The 25,103-nt window shown below is 43.6% G+C and overlaps 1 protein-coding gene across 2 annotated transcripts in view; it reads left to right on the forward strand.

Moving 5' to 3' along the window:
• The window catches only part of ITGB6 (integrin subunit beta 6), a 549,576-nt gene that overhangs the window by 418,128 nt on the left and 106,345 nt on the right, over nucleotides 1-25,103 (forward strand). For both annotated transcript variants that reach the window (XM_085645463.1, XM_085645462.1), the window contains 4 exons: nucleotides 7,133-7,267; nucleotides 11,315-11,732; nucleotides 15,041-15,263; nucleotides 22,537-22,637. In XM_085645463.1, coding sequence (XP_085501589.1) covers nucleotides 7,133-7,267; nucleotides 11,315-11,732; nucleotides 15,041-15,263; nucleotides 22,537-22,637 — 877 coding nt within the window. The remainder of the gene's footprint in view (nucleotides 1-7,132; nucleotides 7,268-11,314; nucleotides 11,733-15,040; nucleotides 15,264-22,536; nucleotides 22,638-25,103) is intronic.

Here is a 25,103-nt window from a genome sequence, read left to right on the forward strand (position 1 = left end):
CTATTTGTACTAACTGAATATGAATATTTCCTGAATATCCCCTGAATGTTTTAATATCAGATGCTTTGGGGCCAATTCAAAAAACATGTAGGCGTATGTAAAATAGCACTACAGGGGCTGTATTACAGAACTTGCCCCATGGTTTGCAACAGGCATGTGCACCTGCTTTGTGCGCCCCTGGAGCACGTTGGTATTACAGAAGAGGCTGCAGACGATTGTGTGATGCCTTCTGTAATTCTGAAACACTGGCCCACATGTAGCGCCATTTGCATGGGGGTGTGGCCACATGCAAATGAGGGAATCCCTTTGCCTCTGCGCCTGCGCTGTATTATAGTCTTGGGCGCAGAGGCAAAGGAGCTGTTCGGGGGCACACTGACAGTGCGCCATCTAAAAGGTGGAGCACTGTCAGTGCGGCCATTGATGACAGCCCTCTGGAGGGAGGAAAGGGGGATCCTATGGACCCCCCAGGCATCCCCTTGCAGGTGGCTCCAGTCACTCATTGCACCCACCTGCAAGGGAATCTCAAATACCTCTTTAAAGTGTAGGCAGGTTTCCGCCTGAACAGAGAAACACAGAGCAACTTCAAAACAGCTGCACCGTATTTCTCTTGAAAGCTCTGCCCTGGGGGCATGGTGAGTTTGTGGCTGCCCTGAGGGCAGTGCATTCTACATGATAGGGCGCACTTTTCCTGTTTGCATCCAGCCCACCTGCTTGAAGGTGCGCCATGGCGCAAACAGGAAAAATGCTCTCTATCTATAATAGGAGTACTGTACTGCATACTCCAAAATGTCTTTGTGAATAGGTCCCTTGGACTGCTAGGAGGAAGAATTGTGATCCAAATTACCTTGCAACAGAAAAGTTATTATAACAGCAGAACCATAAATAGTTGCAGATGAGACAACCAAAAGCTCAACTGCTGAAAACATGTTCCTGGCAGATAAAATATCAGTATTTAGAATGTTGTTTGAATTACCCTTCAAACTAATAACCAAAGACTAATATTTCAGAATGGGCGAGTGGTCTATGAACATCTACTGTTTGGCGTGGGGTGGGCATTTGGTGGATCAGCTGATATTATTGTTTCGATAAAAAGTGCTATAGCTGTGCCACTGGGAGCATTTTTGCCAAATTATCCCTGCTGTTAAGGTGGAGATCATTGAATATGGGGGACGGACCATTACTAGGTGGGCGCAAGAAATGGCCTCTGCCACACGGGGCAGCTGATAGACTGTCAAAGCTTAAATGACCGCTCCCTCAATTACCAATGGAAGCCAGGTGAAAGGCAAGTGTTTAAAGGAGATCAACCTGGATTTTAATTTAAGGGTTTGCCAATAGTACAAGCAGGAGCAGATCTTTTAAAAAAAAGTGTAAAACAAGTAATAATCCAAATCTCTCTGGCGGTGGATCAGCAAAGGGCATTTCTGTAGCCAGACATAAATCATGGCAGTTTACCTAGGCTCTTCCTCCCGAGCCTAAAGGCCCATAAGATGGAGAACATACCCAGTAGGGGATATAGGATCAAAACTTTGTTTCTGACTTCTGATGTGGGTGAGCTACTATTTTGTAGGCTTGAATTACTGGGTGACAGGTTCTGAAGCTTGTCATCACTCCAAGCCTCTTCTGCTCAGCATTAAAGACAACTTATGCAACTGCTGATGTCGAAGATGTTAGTGTAGAAGTAGATTTAACCACATTTGGAAAGAGCACTCTAATGCTCGGGTGCCAAAGAGTGGACTGTATTGTCGCACAAAAGCCACCAATTCCCTTTCCGCCCCTCCCCCATAAGGAGCACCGGGCTCCTGACTCTGATCTGGAATGAAGTTGCCTCCTGGTGTACTTAGCAAGACAAGACACAATATTTAAAAATGTCCCACCATAAATGTGCAGTGAGTGGCCCGAGAAGCTTCCTCGGCCTGGCTGCATGATGAAGGCACACTTTGTGCACTTCACATGCAATCTGTGTACCATCATTACACCAGCTCTCCATGTGTTCCTGGTTTTATAGGTTCATCAGTCAATAGGAACTCTCCATGAACATGACACTCCTTCCCTTGTGGGAATCATCCCTGGCCCTCTTGTCTAGCCTTTTGGGGAGTAGACATACCCAAATGTATTTACAGAACTTTAAAGTTGGAGCAAAAGGAGAGTAAATAACAGCGGAGTTGTAAATTCACAGCAGCTCACACATATCTGTGACTTATAAATGTAATACACATGTAACTACTAACTCAACCTTCAACACCAAAATAGGCCTTTGTCATAACACTCTATTAGAGGCAATGTGTAAAGGAGTCATGCAGCACCCAAAGAGTAATAAAATAAAAATACAACACAAGAAAAATCCCAAACCAATTTAGAAAATTGTGTACATTTTAATAAATTAAATTACATAAAAATGACAAAAATTCAATCAGTGGAAACGCAAAGAGGAAATTTCAAAGATAGCAGGTAAGTATAGTGCCTGAAAGAACACAGCATCACTCTTGGCTATCTGGATGTGCAAGAGCAGGTGAAGTCACAAGTTCAGGCCAACCACGATGGAGCGTGGGCCAAATACAAGGACCAGGTTAATCTTGCTGAAAGAGCTACCTTCTAAAGTCTAGCGTAAAGAGTCTTGTTAGCAGTGGAGGAGGCCACGATGAGCAAGGAAAGCGCTGCAGACAGTCGTCACTGTCGACGACCCAATCAGGCATCGCAGATGGTCATTGCTGGAGATTTGCATTGGCAGTCACTCCAGCCTGTCGATTATGTAGCGCAAATTGCAAGTCTTGCATTGCCGGTCACGAAGAGTTGGGTCCACCGGAGCTTGACATTGGCAGCGGCACAGGTGGAAAGATGTGACTGGCCCAAAACTTCAGGATGCATCCTTTTCTTCAAGGAGAAGTTCCACTGATGCAATGCTAAGAGTCGAGGAGCTGAGGGGAACCTCTTGAGGATCAGGAACTCACTCCAGCAGAGGCCAGAATGGATGAGGTAGTTCCATTTGCAGGGCCAGTTGCAGGTCCAGGCTGCAGGTCAGCTGGGCAGATGCAGGGAGGCCTCTGGAGTTTGTTATGAATGAATGAATGAATGACATAAATTTATACAGTGCGCAGCTACTCCAAAAGGAGCCGCTGTAGCTCAGAACAGGAGGTCAGTCAGCAGACTCTTGGAATCACTTCAGCCTGGGATAAAGGGTGCAGGTCCAGTCTTCAAACTCAGCAAGCAGGGCAGGCCTCAAGCAACAAGGCATCCTTCTTTTGAAATATCCACAGGTCCAGAAGTGTACTGAAGATTGGGTCAGAAGGTCCCCCTTTTATACCTGGTGCCCACTTTGAAGTGGAAGAAACTTCTTGAGGCTTCTTGTCTCAGACGTATCTGAAATTTCCCGCCTCCCTGCCCTGATTTCAGTCTGTCTGCAGGCACAATAGGCTAGTGTGAAGTTATTTGTGTTAGAGCAGGCACAGTCTATTGAAATGCAATGGGGCTGTGCACAGCTCCTCTCCCCCATCCTGCCTGAGATGGCCCATCAAGACACATATAGTCGCTCTATTTTATGGCAATCTGTGAGTAATACAATAAGGCCCACTGTCAACTACACCTAGTCATGTGACCCAGGAACAGGCTGCAGAAACCAAATGGTTAGGACAAGAAAATGCCAATTTTCTTAGAGTGTCATTTTCGGAATTGTGACTTAAAATCCGACTTTACCATTACGGAGGATTTTAAATTACAATTTCTCAGACACCAAACCCGACTTTTCAGCCTGCTCCAAATCAAAAGTTATTAAATGTAATAAGGTAACCAAATGTTATCCTATGGGAGAGGTAGGCCTCACAGTAGTGAAGAACAAAATTGAGAGTTTTTCTGTACCAGGATGTGTAATACTTAAAAGTATATGTCCAACATTTTAATTACAGTCCACCCTGCACTCTGGGCTGTCTAGGGCATAATTTTGTGGTGATTTATATGGATTAAAAAAGATGTTTTAGGCCTGGCAAAGCGGTTATTTTGGCAGTTTGAAACTGCATATGTGCTGCAATGGCAGACCTCAAACAAGTTTAAAACTTCTATTTAGGAGAGTGCCACAGTGACTACTACGGGTACACTAGTAGCATATAATTTAATTGCAGAACCACTTAACTAGGGACGCACAAGTAAATTCAATGTGCAATCAGGTGTAAACCAATTTTACCATGTTGTAGGGAGTGAGCACAAGCACTTTTGCACTGGTTAGCAGTGGGAAAGTACTGACAGTCCTAAGACCATTAAAATCAAATTAAGAAAACTAGGAGGGGCAATTTGTTTTGGGGGATGACCTTGCAGAAAATTCGGGGTCCAACACATATGTATTGCCACAGACACAGCACAGATATTGTGCATTAGCAATTTCAATGGATTCAAATTGCATTCACGCACACTGCATGGTTGAACATACTAGTCATGACACTGAGTTAGCATTGGCAGAGTGCCTAGAATACAGTCTCCATGGCTCTATGAACTGAACATTTTTCAGATGCCAGGGCTTAGCATCCTGATTGAAAATGTGTGCAGACTTCAAACTGCCCACAGAGACCCAGCACCACCACTAATGCCTTCTTCCTTCCTGTCTTTCCATCTTTTAATCAGCAGGCCTCCTGTTGCAAGCAGGGCACCAGACTCTAAGAAAGATCAGACTCTTGACACAATCGTGTCATACCTGTAACACGTAGGTTCATCTTTAAGCCTTTGAGTGATGTTTCCAGAGTTTATTAGAAGTTGTTCACTGTTTTCTTGAAAGAAGTGATACTTACTTTTGTATGAGACAGGTCCATGTTCATGTATTAGAGTTTTTCTGGTCTGAATACAGCTCTATGTTGAGTCTCCTTTTAAAAATGTTCGCATAGCTCACTTGTTCAAAGTGGGTGTAAAATGTCTATGATTGTTAAATACTATTAACTCATCGGTCTTTCACTTGCAACATTTTGACAGTAACATTTTAGTATGGTGTATGTGTTACTCAGCTAGACACAGGAACCTCGTCCACTTATGCAGACGTAGAAGGGTACTCTTAGCTCTTCTGCCCGTAAGCATAGTTGCCCTGCAAGCTGTGTCTCCTTAGATAATTGTTGTTAGAGTTTTGTTACTGAAACAATATTTTGTGAAATAAAACAGGTTTAGAACAAGGCTATTTGCCAGCATGAAATATGAGAAAAAATCTTTGCTGCTCAGTGTTTCCAAGTGTTTTGGGCATTTGCCATCCGTTGAAACACTGCCCTCCCTAGCAGGTGATTTTGATCGCACTTCCTAGTATGCAGTCAGAGGGGCTTCTTTGTTGTGTGCTTCTTGTTGTGGCCTTTGTGGGTTTTTAGGGTTCCGGGATGTCAGTGTGCTTGCTAGTATAGAAGCAGGAATCCCCTGGTTTAATCATATTTATACAAACAGAAGGCTGGCTAAGGTAACATTAGCTGCTGAAGCCGGTCTCTGCTGTCCCCTCCTAGGGTGACAAGGCGGAAGTAGTTTGTGTTTCCGATCTGGATTTATGTAATTAGACATATGTAGAGAAGTGTCTGTTTGCTTATGTTTATTGTGTTGAGGAAGACAGCTTGGGGATGAGTCACAAAGTGATTTACTTGTTTAAAATGTACCTACATGCCCAAATAACTTCTTTTATAAGTGAACGTGTAAGTGGATTTACATAACAAAGTTTAAAACTCTTTCCCTGGGAGGGAACTGAGTATTCCAGGTCAGATCAGGAAACCGTTGGAAGTTGTCAAAGCTCTGGTAATTACACATTTTTAGGGCTTGCCAACTCTTCGCTGACTCTGACCCTCACCTGGAAGTGTTTGGAGTAGACCCATTTCCAGGGCAGAATGTGATTTGATGGGACGAGAAAGGGAAAAACTTTATAGGGGACACAGTGCAATATCTTTTTTTCCATCAAAAAGATATCTTACCTATAGAAAAAAAAACGAAATTGGAAGTGAGTTTCTTCTTTTTTTCTCATGCGAAATCGTACATGTTTATTTTCTCTTGAGAAAATTGAATTTTCCAATATTTTACAGGGTAACTCCTGGAAAGGTGCGTTAAAAGCTGTGTGAATTCCAAAAATTGAGAATATGACACAACAGACCACCGATTACAAATGGCTGCCTGAAAGCCTCTAAAAATATATCCTGCATATAATTTTCCAAAAATTAGAAGGTCTTGGCTATTCCAGACCTAAAAACTATTGGGGGTAACATAGTAAGTCGTTTATTTTGATTGATTTTCACCACTTGAGGTTCCAGGACATTTTTAGGTTCAGCCTACTACACAGTGCATGTGCTGAATGTTGTGAAACATATTGTGGGCTTACCAAGAGCACATGGAGCTCACCCATTGTTTACTATTGGGTGGGAGCATTGGACATCTACTTGTCTCCTTCCGCAGCTCACTTTGAGGAAACAATTTTTTTATTTTGTCTTCAGCATTGCATGAGAGTCCCTGTGTTCTTTAGCTGTATCCTTAGTATGTTTCTCTTTTGCTCCACGGTGCTCTCCCGCTTGTTGATTCTCTTCCCCACCCCGCCCTCCGTGTTGCTTTCATTCCCCTGCATTGTTTAAACCTAACATCACCCCGGCCTCACCGCGGGCCTCCGCTTTGCTCGCCGCCTATTATGCTTCAATAAAAAAAAAATCACTTGCATCATTTTGCAGGTGTGCCCACATGGTACGCGCACCTGCAAAATGATGCAACTGCTGCATCACAGCGCCTGTTTTTAAACGTCATTTCCTTAAGCCATGCTGCACATTATTGGGGATCAGTGGCGGCTTGCATAGGGCGTGCTGGGGGCGGCGGGGCATGGGAGGGGCAGGGGCAGGGTGGGGGGTAGTAAACTCTGACATACAACGGAACGGAGGAAAGTAATTACTCTGTCCCGTCGTATGTCCGAGTTTACTACCCCCCCTGCTGCCCCGCCCCACTGCCCTGCAGCCCGCCCTATGCGAGCCCCCCACCCCATTGGGGATGCTGTAGAGAAGGGCTAAAAAACATTGGCAAAGCCAATAGGTCTCAAAGGTGTGACTGGCTTTGCCAATGCTGGTTGTCTATGATGTCTTTTATGATGGAAAAAAGGTCTGCAAAAGATATTGTGTCATGTGACATGCAAGCTCAATAATTCTATTTGTTTCAGGAGCTGCGGTCAGAAGTGGAGATGGAAGTGCTGGGGGACACAGACGGACTCAATCTGGACTTTACTGCAATCTGTCACAACAACACTGTTCTGCCCCACCAAAAAAAGTGTTCCCACATCAAAGTCGGAGACACAGTAAGTACATTGTGAGCTAACATCCAAATTTTAATTTCTTAAATGTGTCAGAAGGATTTTAAAATATATAGAATGCAACTGGGCACAGATTTACTAAAAATCTGACGCAACACTGTTCTGATGAACTGTAAAAAAGTGTACAGCGCCAAATTTACAAAGAGTCACGCATCAATGATTTCATCAGTCACGCGCATGTAAAAAACGGTTTTCGTGTGACACATAAGTGCTCCACCACAGTCCGCAGGTGAGTCAGCAGTGTCTTGCTTGAGATTTGTATTCACGGTGTACCCTACCAACATTTCAAAAATGTTATTTCAGAGAGATTGCACATTAAACATGAGAATATCACACAATATTCAAATTGTTCTAATGTTTCTTTCCGCTCTGGGATTTCGTGAAAAGGCAGGTCACGCGAATGTAGTATATGTATCTTTACGGGGAAACCGAGGGATGCTCGCACTATTCCAACCCACATACATCTCCTTTGCATATATCATCAGGTGTTGGACCTCCACAATGCAAATGTTTTGATACTACTCTCACAACACCTTTTGGCACAAAGCAGCTTTTCCAAGTGAAAGCTGATCAACGCTGTTAGATTTACCACCTCATTACAGGTCCACTCAGACACTGTCTAATTTGTTCAATGGAATTAAAACAAGAGTACATCACCGGCCAGAATGCAATAAGCTAACATCAGAGCCACTGGAATTAAGCGATTTTGTGGCCGTGACGTTTTTTCGCATAGCTATAAATTTGCCACACTTGCCACATAATCCATCATCTGCTACATAATTTGCAGATTTAAAAAGAAAAAAAGGTTGTTTCTAGCTCAAACGCTTCAAGAGCTACTAAAAATGCAGCAACAGATATTGATGTGCAGTGGAAGGCCTTTTGAAAAGGTTGACTAGTCACCTTTCTGTTGCTTATTGCTATATATGGGTGTCAAAATAGTACTAATGAGATGCAACCATTGCCCAGACAGTGTTAACCAGTTTAAAATGGCAAAATAATGAAGTAATACTATCACAAAATGTGCAGATTCATGCTGCATAATGTGTCTTTTTTTGCTGCACACTTTACTCAACCCTGCCACATGATTTGACTCACCACTGCTACATATTTCCAGTGGCTCTGGTTAACACACAAAAGTCCAGGGCTAGAAACAATGGGGCCTATTAGGATGGCGGGCGGACACCCTAGCGGTGCTGGGACCGGCCGCCAGTGGTGCGGCGGTCCCGCACTGGCAATTAGGATGCCACCACCACCGTGGCGGAGCCATCCTCTATTCCCAGCATTGTGGTGGGCGGTGCTCACTGCACCGCCCGTCACAATGCTAGGAATGCACATCATACATTGGCATGCACAAGGTGACAGGCACCGCGCGGTGCCTGCCACTTTGTCCATGCCAATGCACGAGGGTACCATAGGTACCCCCCCATGTGCCCCTCCCACCCCCCCAACATCCTGAGGGCCTGCAACGGGCTCCCAACTGCAAAATCCACATGCCTTTCCGTGTCAGCAACGCCGGCACGGAAAGGCAGCCTCCCGCTCCCATTGAAATATGGATGGCGGTGTCTAGCAGACACCGCCAAAATCCGCATGCCTTTCCGTGTCAGCAACGCCGGCACGGAAAGGCTGCCTCCCGCTCCCATTGGAATATGGATGGCGGTGTCTAGCAGACACCGCCACCGTATTAAACCCTTTTCTGCCCAGTCGACTTGTCTACCGGGTGGAAAAGCGACGGACGGTCTTCCCGTCCGCCGCGGTACCCCACACCATCATAATATGGCGGGGGAAATGGGAGCCGGCCGGGGGATGATGTCGGGCGGATCGCCGCCCCGATCCGCCCGACATCATAATAGACCCCAATGTCTCTAATGATCTGGTGGGAGTTGGTCCACCCAAACGCTGCTGTTTCGCATCACAGAGCCAATTAGCATTTCACAAAAGGACTCGTTATTCAGCAGTAAATCTTAGACTTAGTCCATCTAGCCCTTACAAACACTAGTTTATTAAGTCAAATGTCAAGAGCAACAAGAAGTCTTCTTTACTGAGCATTAAAACATTGTGCCACGCTTTTCTGATACCCATATAACATCAAGGTTGTGTTGAGTAAGGCAAATACCTAGCACTTCAAAACTCATAGGACTTTATATAGTTGTAGCATACTGTGGTTAGCACGCTTCTTACATATGCCAGGTATTAGCTAGGAGCAGAAGTAGGTGCCTTGAGCAAATATGATTATTCAGAGGATCAAGTCGCCACCAAAAGGAAATGTTGACTTTGTCTCTAACAAAAAGCCTATCTTTATCACTGAGGGACTGATCGCCCAGGATTGCATTTCCATTTTTAGTCGACCTATTGTTGGAATATTACTCCTCTCTGACATACAACTTAGAGGGCCAAAGAGGCTGTGCTCCAGCTAGCATGACTAATATCCTTTCGGGAAACTCCTCTCACCCTACAGCAGCGGTTTGTAACATTTAACTTCTAGGGCACCCCAATGAATGACTACTGAACACCCTGGACCCATACCTTAGCGGTGTTTACAGTTATAACCTTAAAACATTACACAAAGCTACAGACACAAGTATACAGTAATCTAATACATACATTATTAAATATTTAGTTTCATATACAAAAGATATACAAAAATCGAAATTGTAATTTTAATAGGAAGTTTGAAATGTTTCAAAATGTGGATTTATTTATAAAAGACAAAGCAATATGATAGGCTTTAGGATAGTGCTTTGTGTTTTTTGCTCCTAATGTATGCTTTTTGTCAGTGCATATTGTTGCTTTTAGGTCATTAATTGCCCATACTACTGTTCACTGTACTTAAGCTTCTCCCATGAATCAAGCTAAGGATACAATTTAATTTTTAGCTTCCAGTTTCAAATTCCTTCACAGTTACAGAACGTTTAAAATATTTCTATTTTATATGTATTTTTTAATGAAGATATAGTTTTTTATTTTGTTAATAATATTTAATTTTTGAAACAATCACGGACCCCCTAAGTAGGAGTCGGAACCCTCAGACGTCCAATCAAACTAGGTTAACTGCTTAACCGCAGCGCAAATTCTCCCGCAGTGCGGGAGAATTAATGAGTGGGCGGGGCTGCGTCGGCCAACGGACGTGCGCTGCACCAGCGAGGTAGTGCCTGCGTCGGCCGTTGGCTGACACAAGCACAGAATGGGTTAAGAACCACTGCCCGACAGCATCAGCCATCCCACAGCAAACTATCCACACACTTCTCTTCAGCACACCTCTCAGATTTTAGCTCCTTTCACAAATGTCATCTCTGTGATCAAAGATACTACTACTCACAAATTTCTACCTGTAGCCTAAATCTTCCTAAAACCTGCATGAAAAAATGGATCTGCACAAGGCAGTAATGGACACTACTTCCATTCTCTCACCACTTGTTGGTCACCACTATGGGCTACTCAGACCTATCCCCAGGCTGATGTCTGCTTCCTACTCCACTTTGACACCCTGCTTCTTTTTTACTGTCCTGACACAATCTGTTCTGCACACACCACTTCAGAATATATTCTCCATGGTTTGAATATTGTCATCCTTCTAATTACAAGCATGGCCATCTCACTCTGAAAAAACGCCCTGGAAGAAGCACAAAAACAGCAGCAGCATGACTCCTGAAAGTGTCCCACTGCAGGGAGAGGGCAGAACTGCATAACCTCTTTATAGATATGGCACCAATCTATTCTCTCCAGCTCACGCGACACAACAACTCGGCTTGCTGCCCTGCAGCGAATCAACTCTTTGTAAATCTGGGCTCCAATAGTTCCTGACAATTTTGCGAAAAACCATCAACTTTACTCAATGACAAAATCACAAAAATCCACACTTCAATGGAACACCAGAAACACAACACAACAGATCCAACTTGCACCAAGTTACTCTAGTATCAGTTTTGTGGTGCTGTTTTCTGCACATTGTTTAATGAGTAACATTGTATAGTTAGTTTTGCAACTACATGTGGCCGTCTCTAGTTCCTTTGTCCCTATTTTGTGTTTTTTCAGGTGTCCTTCAACGTGACCATCGGCCTCACAGCTTGTGGGGAAAAAAGCAGGCGAGTCGTGATAAAGCCTGTGGGCCTGAGCGATGCACTGGAGATCGAGATCGAGTCAGAATGCAGCTGTCGCTGCCAGAGGGAAGCCGAGGTGAACAGTTCCAAGTGTAACAAAGGGAAGGGCTCCTTTGAGTGTGGAGTGTGTGTCTGTAATCCTGGCTACTTGGGCCCTCGCTGCGAGTGTGACGAAAACACACTGATGACAAACACGTGCAAAGACTCGCCAGGACTCGACTCCTGCAGTGGGCGAGGAGACTGCTACTGCGGGCAGTGCGTCTGCTACCCTTCCGAGTACGGCCGCGTATACGGTTCCTACTGTGAATGTGATGATTTCTCCTGTGTGAGATTTAAGGGGCTTATGTGCGGAGGTATGTAGTTAACATTTTCAAATAGTAATGTTCCCAGAAATATGTATGATTTGGTTCAGTCATGTTATTAAGTGTACACAATGGTTCATGTGTCAAAAAAAACAAGTTCCGGGGCTCTCGTCAGGAAGCAGCTTGAACCAGCCCATTTCTCCTGTTAGCGTCAACTAAAAAAGAACCAACTACTAACCATGAAACTGAGAAGAGAATATGGCATAATGGCCAGAGCTGCTGACTTCGGAGCGAGGGAACCAGGCTTGAGTCTTGGCATCAGCTCAACATCCTGTTATTCTGTGTCCTTAGCTGGTGCTCATGAAAGGGCCGGTGTTTTGTTGATTAAGTGCCGGTGCTGAGCACCTGAAACCACTGGCTCAAATTAAGCACTGACCATGGGAGATAAAGTCACAAGTCATGAAACGCTTAATTTCTATGCACCAGGAGATACCAATATTTTAGCAAGAGCCAAGTGGTACAGTTATAGTCCCTGCAGAGTGCCCTTGACTGGAGATTGCATTTTACCCCTGGGGCGTGCACCCCTCCTATTTCTGGCTTTGAGAGAGCACTGAGGAAAACAAAAAAGCGATGAGTGGAATGCTTGAATGAATCTCATTGCCACTTCCCAGTCCATAGGTTTTGCCCACCATGCCACCTCAGACAGGACCCAGTCATGTGCAAATTAGTCCTGGTCCTGCTCCAATGAAACAGTCCAGCCAAATTGCTGAGCCAGGTCCCTTCAAACCACAACCCAAGCATTCCTAGGCCAGTTTTGGCCTTTTTGAGCCTTTTCAGTCGTGGGAAGCTTGGTTCCAATGACACGGGACTCATGTCTGAGCATACCTCTTGCACTTAAGAATGAGATGGGAATTGTCTGAAATTAGATAATAGTGCAGATGGAGCAGCGATCAGTAGTGATAAGTGAGAAATGTACATTCATAAGTGCACAAAAAGCACTAGGGATGTAGAGTCAATTAGACCAGTGACAACGTCCAGTACAAATCCTCTATCTTTCTTCAAAGTGGTTCATTAAGAACAATCCTTGTTTAATGTTGACGTTTCGACCCTATACAGATAATGTGCAGCACTCATCAGGACAGGTGCTGTCTGCCTATAAATCTGTAATTAAAGAAAAGAGGCTAGTCAATCAATCTATGCAGACCATGTCACAAAAGGCAAAAGTGCTGGGAAGAGTCACAACATATTTTCAGTGTTTTTAAATGAACAGAGTTTTAGTCAAAAGCTGAAGTAGGCTGAGAAGACTGATATTGAGCTTAAATATGATTTTTTCAGCCTCTATTGAGAGGATCCTATAGTGTGGCGTGAGACAAGACTACATCGGTGGATGGTCACTTTAGACCACGTTGGTTCATGGATCACATGCATGATTCTTTAGAGAGATATGTTGTGACTCTTCCCAATACTGTGACCTTTTGTGACATAGTCTGAATAGATTGGTTGAAGGGCCCTCTTTTCTTTCATAACACATTTTAGAGAAACGGCACCTGTCCTGATAAGGCCCAAACATTGTTGGTATGTGGCCAAAATGCCGACATTAACCCAGGATTGTATGTCCTTCGTGAACTTGTTTGAACAAAAAACAATAATTTGTACTGGACTTTGTCACTGGACTATTTGACTCCACATCTCTGGCGCTTTTCGTGAACTAATGTATACATTTTCAACTTATGACTATTAACCACTGCACCATCTGCAATATTGTCTACTAATTTGAGTATTAGTGTGTATAATAACACAATCTGATGTCTTTGAAAAAGAGTGTCCTATGTGGCATTTGTTGCGTAGTGTTGAATTGATTACTCTATGGTGACAAGTTGAATACACACAGCTTACCTGTCTGAAAGGAATCTAGCAGAACCATTGCGTCTGTTTTGCCTCCACGGCACACAACAGGGTGTATCTTACGTCAGTGCAACAATGAATAACAGAAGGGAAGATTGCCCTGCATCAGGCTAAAACAGGAGAGAGAAGCCAGACTTTGCGGATGTTGGTACAGGGGAGGCAGCAGGGAGACTAACCTAAGCTACATAGAAACAATTACGATGATGGGTGACAAAGACCACTAGTCTCGCCTGTCTGACCATTTCCCTACCTTTTGCAGCCATGAAGACCCTGTGTAATCTATTGCATGCCCACCCTTACTGCCGTTTGTGCATTGTAGGCTATCCACAACTTGGGTTATTCGTTGCCCGCCCTTTTGTAAAAATAGAATGCTCACACTTAGCTTAAGCTTCCGGCCACGGAGAAATAGAGCCCACGGCGTGCACCTCTATGTTTGACATTATAGAAACACATTTAATGTCTCTTGTTACAGGGACACTATTTATCACATTTTTTGTGGGCTTCAGAGACAACAACACACATTGTAGACCTTCTACCCCCTCAGTCATTTATCCTAATACCAGTAGCAGCTGCTACGGGGCTGTAGTGGTGGGGCGGGGAGAGGGGGTGAAAAAAGAAATCGAGAAATCCACTTACCTGCCAGTCACCGCCTCTGAGCCAGTTTGGGAAAAAAATGATTATAACCTGGTGTTATTATCATTTTATTTTTCTTGTAGGGCAAAACTCCTCCGCCTTAGTGGGGGAGCCGCCGCTACCTAATAAAGAAAACTCATGATGATTTGTTTAAGTCGTGATGTCAGCCACCTTAGTCGCACAAACACTACGCATTGTCAGCCTAACTTTGAAGTTAGTGTGCATGATGGGGTTGTGTGTTTAAATACATTTTGTGACTCAACTAAATGCCATTTTTGTGTCAGCTATGGATTTGTCCTCAGATGTGTTTTATTTTTCACTGTTTGGGCATTGGACCAAAGTTAATGGTGGGCAGCTTTTTATGCTAGTTATGTTGTCACAGACTTGTTTTATGTGTATCACTATCCTCATGTAATCCCAGAAAAGATATGAACAAAAAATGCATGGATTTTCCACTGATGGCAGAGTACAGTACGGGTCAATAGTAATGCTCACTTCAGTTACTGGCTCTCTTGCACTTTGAATGACGCCACTTTGCATGATCATGTGTAGACCCGCTTAAAAAGTGGTGCACTTCCAAGATGCAACTGAAACCCAAAGAAATGTGTACCTTTGCAGGCCATTCAGTGTCAAAAGACCATGTGCCACCAAATGGATATTTATTCCCCATGTGTACAGTGTTCACCGTGTTATTGTATAGATATTTATTTAGCGCTTTCCCTAGCCCTTGCAAGAGCCACACATTTTGTTGTGCTGATAGGAGCTCAGTTCTCATCCCTGCATGACATTTTGATGCAGTAGTGTGTGAATTCTTTTTGCAGGTCACGGTGACTGTGAGTGTGGTGAATGTGTATGCCACAGTGGATGGGTCAGTGAATACTGCAACTGCACCACCAACGTCGACACATGTGTCTCTGAGGACGGAGTACTGTGCAGCGGGCGAGGCGAGTGCATCTGTGGGAAATGTGTCTGCACAAAGCCTGGGGTTTCAGGTAACACATGTGAACGATGCCCTACTTGTGGTGACCCCTGCACTTCCAAACGGTAATTTCATGTTTTTCACGATGCACAGTCAGATTCAATTGCATTGAAGATGTATTAGAGGGCAGACATAAGCTAATGTATATCAGGCAGGCACTGCCTTTCATTTTAAATGCTATAACAGAAGGAAGGCACAGGAAGAAACAATAGTGTGTACTAATATTGCCTGATAAGCTCTAATCTTTATAACAAAGTTTCATTAAATAAATGCATGCTTTGCAGAGTGATTGTCATATTTTATGTGGTCAATCTGTAGATTGTTGTTATGTTTTATCATAAGCTTTGTGAATTTTCACTCAGTCCAGAGAGGTGTGTTGTCCTAGTATAATAGGATTTCCTGGTTTTAGTACAGTGTCTAAGTCAAAATGTTATTAACAAACACATGTAAAACTTTTTTCAGCATTAGAAGCAAGGAAACAAAGTGAAAATTCAAAGCCATAATGGCAAACATTGTCATGCTTGGGTTGTTATGAATGTATTCCCAATGTTTTACACAAAGTTGCTTCGAGGAGTTTTGATCAAATGTGTTATTCAGACAGCAGAGTATGATTACTGTGCAACATATAGAGTAATGCTTTCTTGCATGAACCATCATTCATAGCTATAGTCCAATAATAATCCCAGTTTTACTAACTATTTGTAGTAAGTGCTACTAGTAGGGATCAAATAAATACACATACTCTACTAAATGCTGTATCATTATAGCTTGCTGCCAAGGGCTGTAATGGTTGTTAAATGCCCTCTTCCTGAATTACAAGACTGAACCACAGGCGAGGATTTTAAAAGCCTTTAACAACTGGTATAGAACAAGGCATAAGGGCTTTAATGCTATTAGAACATCCCACCCACCTGGAGTCTTTCTTAAACGAAAAGGGAGATAAAGGAAGACAAACAATGGAATGTTGGAGAAGACATCCTAGCTCAGCTATTAAGGGTCCTGAACCACTTCAATGTCTTCAGTAGAGCGCTCAAAATCCCAATCACAACTGTTAATTAAACTCCCCAAGATTCATATCTAGGGAGGTATTTAATAGCTTTGGTTGCCATGCAGTTGAGGGCCCCACTCGCACCCCCAAAAAAGGGAGCTCTGCCGTAGCATGAGCAGCCTCCCCTGAATGAGCTCCATCCTCCCCGGGGCTCCCTGAGCCGCCTCAGGTCGAGCTGCTGGCACACCGGTGGCCGTCTGGGCTCTTCCCCTTGCTTTTGGCAAAGGGAACCCAAATCAGTCAAAGAAAAGTAAACAACATTTGTTTTCACTTTTCTATAATCTGTGTGCAGGCAGCTCGATTAATAGAGACAAAATTAGTGCCATGGGAGGATGAAGCCATTTTTATCACCCTAGTATTCATGTCAGAGTTCGGCAGTGCTCCCTATCTCGCTCAATTTGCAGATGTTGGACGCTGGCCAGCCACAGAATGCTCCTTTGGCATACCTGTATTATTAAATATAGTCAGCAAAGCGAGCATTCTGATTGGCTGACAGATCCCACCGTTCAACTCCGAGTAAAGTGAGAGGAAGTAATAAGTTACAAGTGCAATGGTTTGGCAGAGGGAGTCAGGACACTGTTATTGACCAAGATCTGTCAGAGGTATTCCTTACCATTGCCCATCAGGTATCCTCAAGTGGGAAGGGTAAGGCATGGGAATCGGAAGTAAAGTCTTAAAGTGTCTTGCATCTTTATTCCCAATAAAGATCTTTGTGCCCTCCTGCAGGGTGACACCCCCATGTTTTTTAATAGTTTGGTTTGGGGTCAGAAGGGATCTGCCTTCTCTTCTGTCCAGTTCATCATTTCTGTTCACAATCCGCGCTGCTTGGTCAGTTGCTTTCAACACGGATTGCACTATATAATACTTACACCTATTAGAGATATTATCGAGAGGATCGTCTGTACTGTTTCCACCTTGAGTGAAATGATTCAGATATTCTTTATGTGTCTTCATAAACAAACATAGGTTTTTAGAGATCTTGAGAATGAAAAAAATACAGACTCAAACGTTTCTTCTCCTTAGGAAAAGGGCATTTGTAGAGCACTTTGAATGCCTTCATTGAGGTCTTGGTTTTTCATTAAGCCCCTCAGAAGAGGGTTTTATATTTAGCCTTGGACTAGACTAGGATGACCAGGCGTCCCAGATTTGCCAGGACGGTCCCCGTTTTTCACCAGCTGTCCAGACAGATTTCGAGAAATTTAGGTCATGTCCCGGTTTTTGGAGAGGGTCGACTAAAAACGGGGGAGGTTTTTTTATGTTTTACAAAGCGGAGATAGTTAGCAGTCGTTCCAAGAGAGCAATTTAACTTACAGGCAAGCTACTGGGTTTAAAAATAGCATTTTATGTATGTTCTTACTGCCTGTTTTGTAATTCTCTCCTGAGGAGTGCTGCCATTCTGTGCGCTCGCTTGATGTAAAATTATAGTCCTTCTTCTATTTTTGTGAAATGTTCCGGTTTTTTGCTCTAAAATTCTGGTCACCCTAGACTAGACATCACACATCACTCCCTACAATCCTGCTGTGCAATAAAACAATGAAGACAGTTGTGACCAGAGGCGCAACTAAAGCCAAATTTCGGGGGGGGCTAAGAAAAAATTTCAGGGGGTGCTGAATCTTTAAGCAATAGGCAGAATGGAGCTGCAGGGGCTCTTAGAAGGGGTGAAACAACAGCAAGGCCTCATTAACATGCAAATGGTCTTTTAAAGACCTGTGAAGTGCTCGGGTGCGGCTGTGTGTATGCCCGGGAATCTGTCTCATCCCGGGCTGCCACACACGACAGTGGGGGGGGGGGGCTGAAGCCCTTTGAGTCCAATGGGTGTTGCGCGCCTGGTTGTGACTGTGATGCACATGCAGCACGGGTCTTCTTGAAAAAGGAATTTCCATGACCTCTGGATCTACTTGCATCAGATTAACTGAGAGATATTAGGAGTTTTAGCCGACTGGCCAGGCAAGTAGCAACAGCATCCCATCAAGATAAAGCTGAAAGTCTGAATGCAGTCATCAATTTCCGGTCTTAAGTCGCTTTAATTTGTACCTGACCTGTCTATCAAAGAAGCAACAATGATCCAACCATCTTGCGGCTGGGATTGATCAATATACAAAGCCTATCCCCCGTGTATGGAGGGAGAAATTATCCCTAGTATTAGAATACCTCAAACAGGTCCCCTCCTTCTATTCCATCATTGTAGGAAGCAGCATGCTCTACTGCTACAGAAATACAGCTTACCTGCAAGGCAATAAACAATCCATCTTCTGAACACTCAATAACTCTGATTCAAAACCTTCTAACGCGTACATCTGAACATTTCTGTCTTGTCAGGCTCTTCGCAATTGTTCTGGAATCGGACAGCTTTAAGAAAGGGAAGGCCTGTTGCTGTGGATGGTTGGTTAGTCAAATAGTCCAGGCCCTGAAGTGGAGGCTGACTAGGGTCGTTCAGGCCATATTTCCAATATGTTCACCATGTCCAATAATATCACTTTATCCTCAACTTCCTTGAGCATGTACTGGGTTAAATCTTTCCTATGTTTTTTAATCAAGTGAAGGCCCTGCTTGAGTGGCTGAGGAATTACTGTGCAGTAAAAATGATTAAAAAAATATTACTTCTTACTGTATAACTGCACATCAATATCCTAAATGTTAGTCTCTCGCCCCAACGACAGGTAAATGCTCTTGGATTCTGAGCCCTTAAATAACCATTGAGCCATTCATATTCTTCTTACTACCACCTGTTTCAATTTACTTGCTCAGACAGAAACAGATTAAGTGCCAGAAGGTCAGGGTTGGCATCAAAATAACTCTTCCCAACACGTATATGATGCCTTTGCTTATTCCTTAAATGCATGCCTGGTCTACCCTGGTCCGCATCTAAGGAGAAATGCTGCACATAATGCTGCTTGAACACTCCTTAGCATGAGGGCTGCTTAACAACATTTCTTGGACATACAGTAAACGATTAGGCTACAGGAGTAACACCCAAAGCGGGTCTTCAGTGGCTACTGCTTTATTCATAATTTTGATCCCAGAAAATGTTCTTACTTGCCCACTGATTGGAATTTAGCCCAACACACAGAATCAAGACCCTTGGCTTAAGCTTCTGAGTAGACAAACAAAAGCAAGAATAAGTGGGAGTGGCTTTATGTATACATCTCCCTTGTCCTACAGGAAAGGGCAATAGAGATGGTTCTCCCCAGTGATGAACACATAATTCATACTGTAAGGGTTTTTCATGAAGAAGAGAAAAAAAGTGATAATGCTTCACGTCTGGAAATCGAAGTACACACATATATCTGAATTACATTTAAGTTCAGATGCCAATATTTCTGTTTAGTTCTGCCAATCGTACATAACCAGGGAAAGAGATGTCATCACCTGAATGTATTTCCCGGCAGGCATCAGACAGCAAAATCAATACTGACTGCATTATTAAGGCAGTGGCTTCACGTGCTTTGGGAGGTAGGAGGATTCAGCTGTTGTAAATAACAATGTTCTAACGGGAAACATCACCCTCCAACTTCTGGGGGTCACAATGGTATTTTGTGGGTTAGCCAGAATCATTGTAAGAGATGTAGACAAGCAAGTCCTGCTAGTGGCCCTTACTTATCTAATTATCAATTAAATGGGCAGATGCCATTCATGTTTTTCAGCTGAGGAAACAGGTTATTTGTGCATCATGTTTTATTTGAAAGAGCGGGCCACATTTTATTGGTAGACTGTGTTAAATTAGCACCCTATTATTTTGTGCTTGAACTGTACTTCATTATGTTTTTGGGATTCGCTAATTATGGCTACATCTGTGCTATTGAATATAGTGTCTAGTAGAACCAGCAAAACTATAGAAGGATTCTCCCATGACCTAATCGCCTTTGGGCCCTTAAATAGGGATCTTCTTGAAATCTCTGTAGGAAGAGCCTTAAAGTTCTCCTCAGGCACTCTGGTGATTAGTGGCGGGCTGGCTGAATGCGGGGTTTCATAAAAAGGGACAGACTGACATTGACTGGCTGTTCTGAGGCGAGGAGCTGGAGGTGACAGACTGCCCTCGGTCAGGTGGGCGAACATAGACTCACTGCTGACTGAGAAAGATCATCTGCTCTTGATCCTGTTGCAGAGGGGCTATCTTTCCTTTCTTCGGTCTGTCTTACAGCGCTACACTGTTTCAACATAACCATTCCGAGTCAGCCTGAGCTTCTTTTCCCCATAGAGATGTGTTCATGTGTATCTACTGATGGCCTACACATCCCCCCCCTCAGGAGTCATTAGTCTTCATGCATCGGGTCACAACACTAAGACAGAGAAATTGCTGAATACTGTGTTCTTTACTCTGTGCATGGCCTATTGTGCATCAGCTCCAGGTTTCCTTCAGTGTTATATTATGTTCCAGGCCTTTGCTGACCTTTCTCAAAGTTAAGTTTCCTTATCAACCGTGTGATCTAGGGCACTGCATCTCTGCTATTCCAGGTATTCTGTTCTCCCTGGGCAGGGAGTACGGGTCCATGGAATTCAATTATAAATTGTCTTCCCAGTAGGTGTGTGTAACTGAGTGCGTAAACTGTAGTGGTCTAGAGACACTGCACAACACTGTTGCCTATTTATTAAACTGTTACCCTGTGCCGCTCTAAATTATTCTTCCACAATTGCATGGAGAGTTTGTGTCAACCAAGATACTCCTCTCCACAGCCAATTTGCTGCTGTCCAGCTGTCTTATCATAGCCTGATCAGAAGCCTTTTTTACCATCATCCTACAAACCTCTATTCCTCCATTATTCTCATTAGTTTACCAGTGCATCAGGGGCCATAGAGTATGAGGAAGATTGCACTGGCTGAAGACAGGCAGGGACTGTCTTAGACTGCGGTCTCATCAGCAGATCTAGCCACACAGTTTGAAAGAGTTTTTTGGTTTTTTTTATTAATACTTGCTGCTTGAGTATGGAGATGGTGGATAAATACAATTAATGTACGATTACACCTCCATCTCAGTTTAAATTTTTTTCAATTTTTGAATGAGACAACGGGTTGAATACAAATAAAATTCCACCGGCTTATGTCACACTACCACACCGTCATTGCTGGCCAACAGGACTCCAGCTATTCTTCCATTGGTGTTAATTGTATATTGCCTTCTGTCCAGTGGGGCACATCTACCAACCCACCAATTGACGTGTACTCTGGTGTGGCATGTATGCCAGGAACCCGGGTGTGGATTCCCTTCTAAAGTAAATCTGTCAGACACAAACTCCTTTATATAGTTCTCACTGCAAAGCTTCCTAACAATTTCAGTGGTTCATTAAAAAAAAAATCTGTAGTTGACCATCGAGTACTTGACCCCAAGCAAGGTGTAGCGTGACCTGTTACTAAAGGAGCACCACGGCAATTCAAAATCTGGTGCTTTAGAGGAGTGCTGCATTATAGCTTTATGTCTGAATTGTACTCTCGAGCACTAAAGGGTTATTGATGGATTTTTCACCAGTAAATAAACACATTATTGTAAAAACAACATCACTTTCACCTGCTTCCTACAGTTTCAGAATTTACCACAAGAAGCAGAGGGACAGGGTGTGCTAGTGACCAAGGGCTCAATAATCCCCAGTGGTCACTTCAGTTGTTCAATTGTAAAAACAATTTTTATTTTTTGCACAAGATTTCTTTTCTGAGGACATTGGACAATATGTGCTCAAGGAAAATTATATTGAGTAAAAACAAATTCTCACCTAAACAAATAGCCACCTTTAGACTCAAATAACCAGTTCCCGTGTGTAATTGTAAAAGTAGCATTTTCTTCTACACCCCCACAAGCCAGCAACTAGATCCAGTACAAACCATTTGTAACTGGACATCAGAAATTTCCACAGGGTGAATTTATTTTACCGACATGTTAACAAGGGAAATTAATTATGGCTTTTAACACATAATTTACTAAGAAGGAACTGTCTTGTTTTACACAACATTCATTTCTGGCTGCAAGGCTGTGCTCGGCCTTTCAAAATGGCGTCCGTGTGTGAGTAACCGGCAGCTGCTCTTCAGACACGCATGAATAATGCGTCCTGGGGCGGTGTCTCACCTCTGACAATTGCTACGTGACTAACGACTAGGCAGGGATTATTGAATCACTAGACTTGTACTGTACTTTGATTCCCTCCCCCTTCTGAGCCAGTAGTACCTATCATGTTTCTGCGAACCAGCTAAAGCACGTCTCGTTGTTTGGCACCGTAAAACGGGAGCCCAGCATCGACCTTTGTATTGTCGCAGCGTGACAGACCGGGATTGATGGGCTGTTGTGTTATTGTTTTCCGCAGGAGCTGCATAGAATGCCATCTGTCTTCCACTGACGAGCAGTCACCAGGGGAATGCGCGGAAAAATGTAAACTAGTCGACTCCACTGTCAGCACAACGCAAGGTTTATATTTTTACATTCATTTTCACTGGTATGGTTTCTTTTGTGTGTCCGTCATTTATTGCAAACAAAAATCAGACAAGACCGCAGAAATACGAGATACCTTGGTAGATAGACCTTTACAATTGCCCTTTATAGTTCCAGCATGAATGGTAATTTCTATACCGCACATATTGGAATTTTGAGTCTGACAGATTTCCCTGGATACATTTTGTCAGGTCAAGAAGACTGCTGAAATGTATCGGGTGAAAAATGCCCTGCAATTAATTACGTGGAGGTGCGGGTTTTGGTGCAGTAAATACCAAATTCCGCATGTTATTCCCGATTATTGGGGTCAAGTTCATATCGGTGTTATTTATTACATTCCATCAATTCCTACCCAGCTGTGTCGAATTTCATCAAGTGGGGTAAATGTGGCCCAAACACTGAGCCACTGGTAAAGAGGTTCTTAAAGGCTGCATACAGTCTTGGCAATTTTCTGGTTAAGTTTGGAATGTTTTCCCGTTGCTTACTTTATTAAATAAACAGATAACTAAATAAGCAAATAAATAAATGCAGGGCCCCAAGGTTCTACTTAGCAGCTTACTGCCCGCAGGGCCGAAAGTCAGGGTTTCGGAGACTGCCTAGTATTGATTTCACTTGCCCAATGTTTCTTGTTATCTAATACTTGCATCCAGTGGCGTAGCTAGACCTCTGGCCCCTGCGTTTGCCGCCCTGGGGGTTGGGTGCAGCGATCCCTTGCGGCGGCCGTGGTCCGTCCCCCCCCCCCTCGCTACGCCACTGCTTGCATCCCTGCTTTCCCCCTTTGCCATTCTTTCGTATCTTCTTGTTCCTATGTCTGTTGCCTTTTTCTGCCTTCCTTACTCTGCGTCAAAGTCTGATGATCAAAATATGTCATGGTCCCACCACCAGCATAAAATAAGGACTGTTTCGCCAGCATTATGCTTCCTGAGCTAATCATTGATTTTGGGCCCATATTTCAGTGGTGTGAGGTAAGATGTGGCTCATGTTTCTCTTCTTGAAATAGTAGAGAATGTGTGGGGTGTGGATTCAACAAACTGTAAGGCATCTAAATTAGTCAATGAGATTCTCTTGGAGTGAGACTAAATATGTAACCCACGGTATGAGGAAAGGATCTGACAACCCAGAGAAACACTATCTTTGTGAAGACCAGTGCACAATGAGGACGTTCCTAATAGTGTTGTAGAGACTTTCAAGCGAAAGTATCAAAAAAGTATATTTGTTTTGGTCCTCTTTTATAAAGTGTGTGTGTGTCTTCGAGCTAATTTATATGCTGTATTAGATATTTGCTAATAACATCAACCCAACTCGAAGGATCAAGATGGTACTTGAGAGAGAACATTTTAACGCCACCAGGAGCACTTCAAAGTTGAGATGCTGTACAAAGAACAGTAATGTCTACTTGGGGTCTCTATGAAATCACTTTAAAAAACCGGATGTGATGATGCGGCTAAGGGTAGTAACACAGTGCTGCAACATTACTAGACTATGCAGTGTACAGTTTGTTTTTACATTTCACATCTTAAAAATTTGAGTAAAGAGAGATACAGATATTACCCACAAACAAGATATTGAGAAATATAAGGACACCTGCGTGGGGACATGTCTAGGACTGTGTGGTCCAAGTTCAGCAATAATAGAAACTGTGTTTTCAACTGAGAGGTTTTGGGTGTCTATACCCTCTAAGTGACCACTTCCTGATAGGTTAATTCCTGCCATCTCAAGATGGAGGAATTGGAAAAGTAGTGTCCCCATCACCTGCCCCCACCTTAGGGGTGGTGCTGGCTGAATGTGGGCTCACCTCCTATTCTAACTAATTTTCCCGACTGCCTTACTGCCAAATGTGGAGCGGGACGGGGGTTGGCATCCTCCGCTATCTGGAGATGCCTGAGTTGCCTTTCAAGGGTGACATCGCCTTTGAAGCTTTCCGCCCTGGAGGAGGTGTGAAGCGTCTCCGCCCATGGGAAACTTTCTTGCTGGCCTCTGAGAGCACTGTCCTTCACCTATGATGTCAGAAACATATCTGGTTGTGGCAGGCTGGCTAAGACTAGTCAGAGACCACAAAAATGTTTGGTAGGTTTTCAAGGCACCCTCTAAGGATTCCCCTGTGTGCATTTATTAATAAATCCAACACTGGCATCAGTGAGGATTTATTAAGACAAGAGGTTTGCTAACAAACATCTTAGGGTACAGTGAAGCCATCATGGAGCTAGGGAACTCGTAATGACAAGTATCCAGCTCATATACTCTCTATGGCTTCCCTGTGCACTTACAATATCCGAGAATGGACTTAGATATTGTATGGTAATATCTGCTCATACAGACATGTCCACACATGGGATAAAGTGCACCCTGCCTGAGGGCTGTAAGGCCTGCAGTAGGGGTGTCTTACCAATGCCTCATCCAGTGTATGTGGGCAAGGCACACAGGGCTGTGTGCCATGTCTAC

Source organism: Triturus cristatus, chromosome 3_1, assembly GCF_964204655.1.
Source record: "Triturus cristatus chromosome 3_1, aTriCri1.1, whole genome shotgun sequence".
Classification (NCBI taxonomy): Eukaryota; Metazoa; Chordata; class Amphibia; order Caudata; family Salamandridae; genus Triturus; species Triturus cristatus.